This window comes from Lipotes vexillifer, unplaced genomic scaffold, assembly GCF_000442215.2.
Source record: "Lipotes vexillifer unplaced genomic scaffold, Lipotes_vexillifer_v1.1 scaffold565, whole genome shotgun sequence".
In the NCBI taxonomy this organism is placed as follows: Eukaryota; Metazoa; Chordata; class Mammalia; order Artiodactyla; family Lipotidae; genus Lipotes; species Lipotes vexillifer.
This window is the reverse complement of record NW_006771554.1, coordinates 779572-792501: the sequence shown is the minus strand read 5'-3', so window position 1 is coordinate 792501 and position 12930 is coordinate 779572. Positions and strand designations below refer to the sequence as shown.

Below are 12930 nucleotides of genomic sequence, written 5' to 3'. Positions count from 1 at the left end.
GAAGAAAATAACATCTATATATATATATATATATATATATATATATATATATATATATATATACATACACATATATATATATATATACATACACACACATATATATGTAGCTGGGCATCAAACTCTTCAACCTTTAAGAGATCCCTCTCTTGGGGTGAATGGTGTGTGTGTGGGGAGAATTCTCTAGGTTCCTATCCCTAGGCGGCTTGCTCCACTTTCTCTACTAAAAGCCAGCCATTTAAGCTTTACTTGTTAAGAAATTTGTCAATTTGAGATTATATAGGCAAAAGCATCCAGCACAGGGCTGGCAATTAGGAGATGTCAGTAAATGATTTAAATTGTGTTCTGGCTTGACTAGACCTACATACACATGAGGATCAGTGAGAAGGTGCAGGGCTGAGGGTGGGCACCTGTGGCTTCTCATCGAGGTGGTGTTTCCAGACACAGTGTACTGAGAGGCTGCCAGGGTCCTGCCCTTGGGCAATTGTCTAATAATCCTAATGAACAAGTGGGCAGCACTTGTTCCCAGCACTCAGGTCCCAAAGCCAGCATCCAAGTTGTGTTGTTTTTTAAGCACAGAAGTTTTAAATACATCTTATTAGACTTTATTATCTTTATTTAACTAACAAGGGAACTGAGGCTTAGTGAGATGACGTAATCCTGTTGTTACCCTACAAATTAGTGATAGAGGCAGAAGTAAAATTTGGGCCTGCCCTTGTTACTAGAGTGACAGAACTGTAAACCAGCATGGAACCTTAGAGGACATTCCACCCCACTCTCATCTTACAGCTGCTCGTTTTAGCTCCCAAATGTACCCTGTGGACTCCATCTCTCCTTCCATAATTGCCAGTTCTTGGATCATCGGGGGGAAAATGCTTTTGTATAAAAATGCTTGGCAATGGACTAATTTTTTTCCTACCCTGGAAGGAATATTTCCCTCCAAAACCCAAGGGACTGAATTTTTTTTTGTTTAATATTTATAAAACTGCTTAGCAGACTAAGGACATAATAAGAAAAGGTGTGATTTTGAGTTGTCAGAACTGTTGGGCTGTCTCCAACTCCCCCAAATTTTCAGGATACAGCCTTAGAGATTCCCAAACATCAAACTAGCAAAGACTTTCTTTTGGAGGATGAGGAACAGGCACTAAAAATCCACAGATGCTTAAGAGTCATAAATAAAGTTTATTCTGATTCACTAGGTAGTTCTAAGGCTAGGGAGGCTTAGAAAACACTTGTTGGCCCCATTAAAATCCAGACAAATATTAAAAAGAGGAGGAAACACCAGCTACCTACAAAATGTCCCAATAAGGTGTTATGTAGAGTCAATTTATTAGGGGTGCCAAAAAAAGCAGCCCTTTCTGACCATATACATTCTTGAGAATGAAGGGTCAAAATTCAAGGTCAAAGTCAGAGACACACGCTAGAGCAATTTATAGGTATCTTTCTTGGAGTCATTTCCCTCTTTTTATTTCTCCCTTTTTAATGTTTTTACTTCTTTATTTTAACAACTGTATTGAGGTATAATTGACATACAAGAAACCACACATACTTAGAGCACACAGTTTGGTAAGTTTTGACATATGGTCACATCTATGAAACCATCACCACAATCAAGATAATGAACAAATCCAGCACCCAAGAGTTTCCTTGTAATTCCTTTATAGTCTCTTCCTCCTGCTATCCGCCCAGGCAACCATGGATTTCCTTTCTTTCACTATAAATTAGTTTATACTTTTTAGAGTTTTAAACAAATGGCATCACTCGGTATGCATGTACACACACGCACACACACACACTTGTCTGGCTTCTTTCAGCCAGCATAACTGTTCTGAGATTCAATCCATGTTGTCATGTATATCAATAGTTCATTCCTTTGTGTTGCTGAGTACTATTCTATTGTGTGGATGTATCACCATTTGTTCACCTGTTCACCTGGGGATGGACATTTGGGTTGATTCTAGTTTTTGGCTGGACTAAATAAAGCTTTTATGAACAGTCACTCATCAGTCTTTGTATAGACATAAGCTTTCTTCTTGTGAGAGAGCATGATTACTAGGATATATTGTAAGTCTACATTTGACCTTTTTTTAAAAAAAAAATTTATTTGGTTGCATCAGGTCTTAGTTGCGGCAGGTGGGCTCCTTAGTTGTGGCTCGTGGGTTCCTTAGTTTTGGCTCGCCGGCTCCTTAGTTGTGGCATGCATGTGGGATCTAGTTCCCGGACCCGGGATCAAATCCAGGCCCCCTGCATTGGGAGTGCAGAGTCTTATCCACTGCACCACCAGGGAAGTCCCTACGTTTGACTTTTTAAGAAACTGCTAAATTGTTTTCCAAAGTGGTTGTACCATTTCACATTCCCACCAGCAGGGTTAAGGGAGTTCTAGTTGCTCTGCAACCTTGCCAGCCTTTGGTATGGTCAGTCTTTATAATTATAGCTTTTCTAGGGGGTATGTAGTAGTATCTCACTGATGATTTAATTTGCATTTCTCTAATGACTAATACTCAGCATCTTAATCATGTGCTTTTTTTTTGCCATGCCTATATCTTCTTTGGTGAAATGTCTATTCAAGTACTTTGCCCATTTCTTTATTGGGTTAGTTGTTTTCTTATTATTGGTTTTGAGAGTTTTAAAAAATATATTCTGGATGGTTAATTTTATGTCAACTTGACTGGGCCAAGGGAGGCCCAGATAGCTAGTAAAACATTATTTCTGGGTGTGTCTGTGAGGGGCATCTCCAGAAGAGATTAGCATTTGAATCAGTAGGCTGAGTAGAGAAGATCTGCCCTAACCACTGTGGGTGGGCATCATCCAATCCACTGAGGGCCCAAATAAAACAAAAAGGCATAAGAAGGGCAAGTTCTCTCTCTTCTTGAGCTGGGACATTCATCTCCTGCCCTCAGACATTGGAACTCCCCGTTCTTGGGCCTTCTGACTCAGACCGAATTATAATATTGGCTTTTCTGGTTCTCCAGCTTGCGCAAGGCAGATTGTGGGACTTCTTGGCCTCCATAGCCACATGAGTCAATTCTTATAATAAATCTCTATCTATATCATCTATATCTATCTGTCTATATCTACATCTATATCCTACTATCTATATCCTTCTATTTCCTTGGAGACCTCTAACTAATACAACTTACTTTATCATATGTTTTGCAATTATATTCTTCTGGACTGTGACTTGTCTTTTCATTCTCCTAATAGTGTCTTTTGAAGAGCGAAAGTTTTAAATTTTCATGAAGTCCAATCTATATCAAATATTTTTTCCTTTTGGAGCATGCTTTTAGTGTTATATATGAGAATCCTTTGCCTAACCCAAAAGCACAAAGATTTTCTCCTGTTTTCTTATATACGTTTTATATTTAGGTCTATGCTCTATTTTGTGTTAATTTTTGCATGTCATGTGAGGTATGTACTGAAGTACATTTTCTGGCTATAGATATCCAGTCGTTTTAGCATCTTTTGTTGAGAAGACTATCCTTTATTGCTTTTGAATCTTTGTCAAAAACATTCATATACATGTGGTTTATTTCTGCACTCTCTATGCTAGTCCACTGATCTGCTGATCTACTGGTCTAGTCTATCTTTATGTCAGTACCATACTGTCTTGACTACTGCGGCTCTGTAATAAGTCTTAAAGTCAGGTAGTGTTAGTATTCTAATTTTGTTCTTCTATATCAGAGTTGTTAAGGCTATTCTAGGTCCTTTGTACTTCCATAAGAAGTTCAGGATCAACTTGGCAGTTTCTACAAAAAAAAAAAGCCTGGGATGTTGACAGAGGTTGTGTTCGATCAATTTGTAGAGAATTGCTATCTTAACAATAGTAAGTCTTCTGACATGTGAATGAGATACATCTCTTCATTTACTGAAGTCTTCTTTAACCTCTCCCAGTAGTTTTAGTAGTTGTAGTTTTAAGGGTACAAGTATTGCACATCTTTTGTCACATTTATCCCTAAATATTTCATATTTTTCGATGCTACTGTAAATGGCATTTAAAAATATTCTATTTCCTACTGCTTGTTGTTAGCATATAGAAATACACTTGGTTTTTATAGTACCCTGCAACATTGCTAAACTCACTTTTTAGTTCTAGCAGCTTTTTGTAGGTGCTATCTGATTTTCTCCATAGGTGATCATTTCATTTTACCTCCTTTTACTTCATAAAGTTTTGATTTTTTTCTCCAATATAGATAACTTTCATTTATTTTTCTTCCCTTATTGCACTGCCTAAAACCTCTAGTATAATGCTGAATAGAACTGGTAAGAGTGGACATCCTTGTCTTGTTTCTGGTCCTAGGCGGGTAGCTGTAGGTTTTTGGTAGCTGTCCTATTTTAGTCAGTTTGGGCTGCTATAAAAAAAAATACCATAGACTAGGTGGCTTAAACAATAGAGATTTATTTCTCACAGTTCTGGAGGCTGCAAAGTTCAAGATCAAGGCTCTGGCCAGTTTGGTTCTTGGTGAGAGTCCTCTTCTTGTTTTCAGATGGATATCTTTTTGCTTTCTCCACACATGGTGGGGAGAGAGAGAGAGATCATCTCTCTTGTACCTCTTCTTATTAGGGCACTAATCCCACTTTGAGGACTTCACCCTTATGACCTAATTACTTCACAAATACCCCCACCTCCAAATACCATTACAACTGGGGATTAGGTCTTCAACACATAAATTGTGGGGGGAGGGATATAAAAATTCAGTCCACTGCATGCCTTTTTCTGATAAAGGAAGTTCCTTTCTACCCCTAATTTGGAATTTTTATCAGAAACAAATGATAGATTTTGTCAAATATTTTTCTGTGCATCTGTTGAGATAATCTCTTTTTTTTCTTTCAAGTTACTTAATATGGTGAATTACATTAATTTTCAAATTTTAAACCAACTTTGCATCGTTAAGATAAACCCCACTTAGTCATGATATAGAATCCTTTAATATACAGTTGGGCTAATTTGCTAACATTGTGTCTAGAAATTTTGTATCTACGTTTATGAGAAATATTGGTCTGTTGTTTTTTTTTTAATGTCTTTGCCTAGTTTTGGCATCAGGGTAATGCGTTCCTCATAGAATGAGTTCGGAAGTATCCCTTCCTCTTCAATTTTCCTGAAGAATTAATGTAGAACTGATATTTCTTACTTCAATGTTTTGTAGAATTAATCAGTGAAGACATTTAGGCCTGGCAATTTCTTTGTGGGAACATTTTTAACAAAAAAAATTTTCAGTTTATTTAGTAGATATAGGCCTATTTCTTCTTGAACAAACTTCAGAAGTTTTTGTCCCATAAGGAATTTCTTCATTTCATCTAAGTTGTTGACTATTGCATTGTTAGCCTTTTAATATCTGTAGGGTCTGTAGTGATGTCACCTCTCATTTTATTGGTAATTTATATCTTTTCTTTTTTCCCCATATCAGCTTTGTGTAGAGTATTATCAATTTTATTGGTCTTCTCAAAGAACCAAGTTTTGGTTTCAATGATTTTCTCTATTATTTTTCTGTTTTCAGATTTTATTGATTTCCATTCTGATCTTTGTTATTTCCTGTCCTCTACTTACTCTGGGTGTAGTTTGCCTTTCTTTTTCTAGTTTCTTAAGGTGGAAGATAAGGTGCCTGGTTTAAAACCTTTCTTCTTTTCTAATATAGGGATTTAGTTCCCTTTAAGTACTGTGTTAGTGACATTCCATAAATTTTGATACGCTGTGTTGTCATTTTCATTAGGTTCAAAATACTTTTAAATTTACCTTTGATTTTTCCTTTGACTTGTGGTGTATTAGCCAGGGTTCTCCAGAGAAACAGAACGTGTGTGTGTGTGTGTGTGTGTGTGTATTTATATATGGAGACTTATTATAGGAATTGACTCAAGCAGTTACAGAGGCCAAAAAGTCCCACAATTTGCCACTTGCAAGCTGGAGAACCAGGAAAACTGGTGGTATAATTCGGTCTGAGTCTAAAGACCTGAGAACAAGGGGAGCCAATGGTGTAACTCCTAGTCTGAGCCTGAAGCCCTGAGATCCAGGGGTGGGGGATAAGAAAGGGGCCCCCACTGATGTAAGTCTTGGAGTCCAAAGGCTTAGAACTAGAAGCCCCAATGTCTCAGGAAAAGATGAATGTCACAGCTTAATAAAAGAGAGAGAGAGATCACTCTTCCTCACTCTTCCTTTTTTGTTCTGTAAGATGAGCCCTCATTGGATTTAAATGATGCCTGCCCTCATTGGTGGGGGCCATCTCCTTTACTCAGTCTACTGATTCAAATACTAGTGTTTTCTGGAGACATTCTCACAGACACACCCAGAAATAATGTTTAACCAGCTGTCTGGGCATCCCATAGCCTGGACAGTTGACATATAAAATTAACCATCACACGTGGGTTATTTAGAAGTGTGCTATTTTGTTTCTGAATATTTGAGAATTTTCCGAAAATCTTCTTGCTATTTATTTCTAATTTAATTCCACTGTTTTCAGAGAACATATTTTGTATGCCTTGAAACCTTTTAAATGTAATGAGACTTCATGATTTATGGCCCAGGATATGTCTATTTTGGTGAATGTTTCATGTGCACGTGAAAAAATGTGAATTTTGCTGTTAAGTGGAGTGGCCTATTGTCTGTTACATCAAGTCTTTTCCCTCTAGTTTCCTCCCTAGAGAAAATGACTGTTAACAGTTTTTTTGCATCCTTCCAGAAATTTCCTATGCAAATATGGGTATTAAACTATACTTATATTAAAAAAAAAAACTCCAGGATCATATTATGCACATAGTTCTGCCTCTATCATAGTTTTTCACATATCATAATAGCTCAAAGAGAGATCCATATTAGTGAAGATATAACTAGCTTACTCATTCTTTTCAACAGATGTATAGTGTGCCAATGGTGGATACGCCATCATTTATTTAACCTGACTCCTATTAACGGATATTTAGGTTGTTTTCAGTCTTTTGCTATGGCAATGCTCAAAAAATATTCTTTTAATTTAAGTCTTTGTACCTATGTGGGAATTTATCTTTAGGATAAGTTTCTAGAAGTAGAATAACTGGGTTAAAGAGTACATGCATTTTCAATTTTGTTAGATGTTGCCAAATTGCATGAAAGAAGCTTGCAAGTTTCTTCTTGAGAGATTAAAAAAAATTCCTCCTCCTGCTGACTGAGGGAGAAGACCTAAGAAATTTAAAATATACTACAACTTCTCTTTAGGTAATTTGTAACATACTTAAAAGCTTAAAAAGAAAAAAGTCCTCAAGCAACCACTACTGATTTGTCTTTTCTCTTGAGTAACGTCAGATGTTCAGATTTTGCCCTCTCCATCAGCGAACTGCCCTGCAATCATCTGCAAATTGTTGGGGCTTAATGTAACTGTTAATGCATGTCGATGCATATGTCAATGCAGATGGTGCTGTGGCAGGGCTGGGGGCCAGAGAGAAGAGCATTAGGATACCATATCCGGGCAAAGCAAAGAGTGAGCGTGATCTGTCGCTAAGATATAAACCTCTTGAGCCTCTGGAATTTGGAACCAACCACTCAAGCAGATCCTGGATAATTTCAAAAGTGGAGTTTTTATGGGAAATTTTAAGAGAGTGCATAAGCGTGTGCCTGTGTGCGCGGGCAAACGAGTATGCTTAAATGCCGTTCCTTTATAACGGGCACTGGGGAGAAGAGGCAAGAGACCTCGGTTATAGCTGACAATTATTTATGTCATTAGATTTTATGTGAGCTTGTTAGACACACAGTAAAGACCATCTCAACCACTTATTGTTGAACCTTAGACCAGGGGGGGAATAGATGAAGAACAGGGGGAAACAATAAAGAAAAATTTCAATGACACAATGAGCCTTTATGTTCACTCCTGATGGGGAACAAAAACGACCTTCCCACATAACCCAAATTCTTGGGAAGTAAGTCTTTGGAATCCAGTTCACCATCAAGTTATAGACAGATAGTAGCATCTATTGGAAGATTTCCTGCTTATATTTCATTTCTGAAACCAGTGTGGAGAGGCCACATTGTGAAAAGCAGGATGGGCAAAGATAATTCAGGATTATGACAAAGAAAAGTTTGTTACACTTCATACTCTTCCAAGGAAGCAATTTGGAAATTGGAATGTGGGTATTAGGCATTTATTCTATACTCTGGGATGAGGTCACAATGACCAAAATCAATGCTCAAACCCTAAACGTCCTTCAAAGTTGACTTAAAAATGCTTGGCCACATTGTCTCCATTTGTCACCAAACCACTGTTATTTAACTCACCCCAACTGATGGAAAATACAAGGGCTAAAAGCAACAGCTGCACCAAGAACTTCAGGAACAAAGAGGTGAGTCTTCACTATTGTTCTTTCTCTAGCCATCAACCAATAAATATTTATTGAACGAACATTCACAAACCATCATGCTCGTTCAGCTTCTACAAAGCCCCAGAAACAGGAGGTTTCAGAAAAGAAGAATAAAATGCAATGATATCTACTATCATTGGATGTTCTAATTTATGGCTGTTATGTTATTTAGTGGTGACGAGCCTAAATCATCTCATAAAAGAGAAGACACGTGCATAGCAGATTTACGGAACGAATGAATGAATCCGTAGGCTGGTGAGTTGGTTGCACAGTGATGTACATCACCAAGGGGCCTGGATGTGGAGTCGTGTGTACCCTGTCTCAATGGCGCAGACATTACTCAGCTCCAGACAAGCACTGTGACTTAATAATGTGGACCTAGGGTGACCAGATCATCTTTCAAGAGAAGGCAGACATTAGAATTTTTAGGTAAAAATCTGTAACTTTTAAACATGGGTGCAATTAAATACACACACACACACACACACACACACACACACACACACACACACAAAAGCCAACAAAAGATGAAGTTAGCTCTTGGGTGACCGGTTCATTACAACTGGGACCTATGTCCAGTCCATCCTTCATATAAGAGCTCAGACCACAGCCAGGAATGACCACACGACAGTGACTGTACTTACCGCCAAGCGACTCAGAACTCTGGCTGGGGACGTTGTGAGGTTCCTCCTGCAGGACGTAGGTGGACGTGGAGAGGGGAGAGGAGCAGATGCTGCCGGCCGGGACGTAAGGAGGGCTGTAGGACGAGCTGTAATACTGGGAGTACTGGCTCTGTGGGAAGCCGGGGTAGGAAGTATAGTCCTGGAGAGGGAAACCCACGAGGAAGGCTGTCAGGCTGATGTGGGTAAGGGGCCTCGCGGGCTGGGTCTGTTGTGTCTGTCCCTGTCTCCCCACTATTACAGTAAAAGCTCTATGAGGGCTTTTATAAAAATAAAAGCTCTAGGGGCTCTTTATAGAATAAAAGCTCTAGCGGCTTTCCCTAGAAGCAGACCTCCAAGACAAGGATTCAAGTGCAAGTAGCAGATCTTGGGGCGTGAAGGAGAGACCAGTTGGGGAGTGGGGAAGCGAGACAGCAAAGGGGAGAAGAGAAGGCAGCCAGCACAGGGGCTTCTCCAGTGGGAACTGGAGCTGAATTCTACCAGGGAGATGCTAGGGTGGTAGAAAACACATCTCAGAAAAATCTCTCCCAAGGGGCAAGGGAGCTGGGGTATTTATATACCAAGTCCAGCCAGTCTTTGCTTGAGAGCTGCTCCCAGGGAACACTTAATTCCCTGGCACTTCCTGCCTGCTGTATACATTGGTTCCAGAAAACACCCTTGGGCCCAGGGGTGCAGAGCCTGGCAGCTAGAGGTCAACAGGTGCACCCTGAGGGACATGCACGTGGCCCTGACAGCATCCGTCTTGGTCACGGCTGTGCTGGGCACATATGGGCACTCAATAAATACTGGAAAAATTAGTGAACAAATGAATGGGTAATAAAGACCACATACACATACCCCGGAGACTAGGTGACATTTTAGGTTCACGGTGGGGGAGGGGGTGTTGTGCAAACACAGTAGCGCCTACACAGCATTAGGGATCCAGAATCTCCTATGAGGGAGTCCTGGAGATGAAACCGAAGAATGCCAATCTTCTTTATCAAGCTTTGCTTAAACCGACCAGATCGTCCAACTCCCCAACAACAGTCACTGTTTCAAATGTTCGGCCCCACCACAAAGCAGTGCTTCTCAACCCTGCAAGCAGCTCACGGAAGGTTCTTACAGGAAAGGCGCACAAATAGTGCACAGAGTTCCCGTCCACCTTTAGCGGGTTAATTCTTAATTCACTTTCTAAGTGAAACCAAGAGACTCAGACTATTAGCCAGCATCCATCCATCTTCACAGTGTTGACTAAATTCAATCTAACAAGCATTTATAAAGCTCCCACTCTGTGTCGGGCACTCGACACTGGGGTGCAGAGGCGAAGAAGATATAATTTCACCCTGGAGAAGCTTGGGGTCTGGTGAAAGACCACAGGTTACTGCATCCATCCATCCCAGATTCAACAGTCAATGGGTGTCTTAGACTCCGATCAAGATGGAACATATAACGCAGCCCATGTCATCTTGGAAATCTGCCAGCAATTCCAATTTCTCTGCCTCTACACTGTATCTTTCCAATGGCTTTTGGTACAGTCTGGCCCCTGTGTTCTCCAAATCCAGGGAATCAGAGACACGGTTTCTGGTAGGGCTCATAGGTACAAGGGGGCTCTCTCTGCGTGCCTGGATTTAAGGGGACTATTTAAGGGTGGGGAGCTCTGCCTACCTGGTGCACAGTTCCAAAGCCAGCTGCGCTGGTCAGTCCATTTGCTCCTTGATAGATCCCTGCTGTGCCTGCAGGAAGGAGGGACAGATGAGGTTTTTTACAGTCAGAGAGGGACTTGGAGGAGAAAGACACAGCAGAAAGGTGGGGTCTTTGGGGTCCTCCGATAGGTTGGGATGGAACCTGTGATTCTGGCAACCTCTCTGAACCTCAGTTCTCTCAACGAATTAATGAATAACATGAATAATATTTTAATTAATAATAAATTAATAATATTAATGAATAAAATATAAATAACACCTTCAAAGGATTCTGGTGAGAAATAAATGAGAGTGCACACAACACAGTTTCTGGTACTCGATAATTATGTTTTAAAACTTATTTATTTAAAAAAATTGTAAATGTACATAACATGAAATTTACCCTTTTAACCATTTTTAAAAACTTTAAAAAACTGAAGTATAATTTACAATGTTGTGTTAGTTTTTGGTGTACAGCAAAATGATTCAGTTATACATATATGTATCTATTCTTTTTCAGATTATTTTCCATTATAGGTTATTACAAGATGTTGAATATAGTTCCCTGTGCTGTACAGTAGGACCTTGTTGTTTGCCTATTTTATATCATTTTAACCACTTTTAAGTGTATTAAGTGGCATTAAGTACATTCACTTAATACACTTTTAAGTGTATTAAGTGGCATTAAGTACAGTGGCATTAAGTACATTTACAACGTTGTGCAGCCGTCACCACCATCCATCTCTAGAACCTTTTTCATCTGGCAAAACTAGAACCATGCGCCCATTAAACAGTAAGTCCCATTTTACCCCCTGCCCTCAGCCCCTAGCAACCACCATTCTACTTCCTGTCTCTATGAATCTGGCTACCCTAGGGAATTCATATAAGTGGAGTCATACAGTATTTATCCTTTTGTGACTGGCTTATTTTACTTTGTATAATGTCTTCAAGGTTCATCCATGTTACAGCATGTGTCAGAATTTCCTTCCTTTTTAAGGCTGAATAATATTTCATAGTGTATATATATCCCATTTTTGTTTATCCATTCATCTGCTGATGGCCACTGGTTTGCTTTTACCTTTTTGCTGTTGTGAATAATGTTGCTATGAACACAAGTATACAAATGTCTCTTTGAGACCCTGCTTTCAATTCTTTTGGGTATATACACAGAAGTAGAATTGCTGGGTCATGTGGCAATTCTATTTTTAACTTTTTGAGGACCCGCCATACTGTTTTTCCACAGTGGTTGCATCATTTTACATTCCCACCAACAGTGAGCAAGGGTTCCAATTTCTCCACATCCTTGCCAACACTTATTTTCTGTTTTTTTTTTTTAATTGTAGCCATTCTAAAGAGTGTAAGGTGGTAATAATTATGTTTTGAATTAAATGAATGAGCGTAATGACTTCTCCTCTTTGAGCTTCAGTTGTCCCACCTGTAAAATGGGGATAAAAGTGATACTACTACTACTACTACTACTACTACTACTAGAAGATGCTACTTAGTGAATGAATGAGTAAATGAATGAATGAGTGTGGTGTCATTTCAGGTAGGGTGGTCAGGGAAGACCTCTGAGATGACATTTGAGCTGAGCCAGGAATGATAAGAGGAAGTCAGTGATGGAAACATCCTGGGGGAAGAGTATTCACAGACACTGAGGTCAAAGACCCTGAGGTAGGGATTAGCTTGACAGGTTAAAGAAAGAGTAAAAGGGTCAATGGAGCAGGAGCCCGGAGAAAGAAGAGGTCGGTGACAGCAATAACCGCAGTGAGCTCGTGTGTCAGGGCTTCTCGCGGGGAAAGTGAGCAGAGAAAAAGAAAGGTTAAGTAGCGTGCTCAAGGCAACAGAGATAGTGAGTGACAGCCGCTGGGGCTGGAACCCTGGCAGTCTGGCTCAAGTCTGCGTTTTCAACATGACTCTAGACTGTCATTGCCCCTTCTTTTTAGAACTGTTTTTTTGTATATAATACTATACAATTATATACTATACCATTTATATACTATACAATTCCTCCATTGTAAAAATGTCGCTTTTTAAAGTAAATTTCCTTTTTAAAGTAAATCGCTATAATTGTGCAGCCATCACCACGATACAGTTTTAGAACATTTCCATCACCCCCAAAGTTCCCTCTGCCTGTCTGCAGTCAACCCCCACTCCCATCCCCAGCCTCAGGCAGCAGTTGATATGTTGCTTATTCTAGAGTTTGCCTTTTCTAGATATTTCTTAGAAACAGGATCATTACAACATATATTTGTGTCTGGCCTCTTTCC

The 12930-nt window shown here is 39.6% G+C and overlaps 1 protein-coding gene across 4 annotated transcripts in view; it reads right to left on the bottom strand.

Moving 5' to 3' along the window:
• The window catches only part of EYA2 (EYA transcriptional coactivator and phosphatase 2), a 262330-nt gene that overhangs the window by 85582 nt on the left and 163818 nt on the right, over window positions 1-12930 (bottom strand). For 3 of the 4 annotated variants that reach the window (XM_007446931.1, XM_007446934.1, XM_007446932.1), the window contains 2 exons: window positions 10644-10711; window positions 8964-9141 (listed from right to left, as the gene is read on the bottom strand). In XM_007446931.1, the coding sequence (XP_007446993.1) occupies window positions 8964-9141; window positions 10644-10711 (246 nt within the window). The remainder of the gene's footprint in view (window positions 1-8963; window positions 9142-10643; window positions 10712-12930) is intronic. The other variant, XM_007446933.1, reaches the window with a different exon arrangement.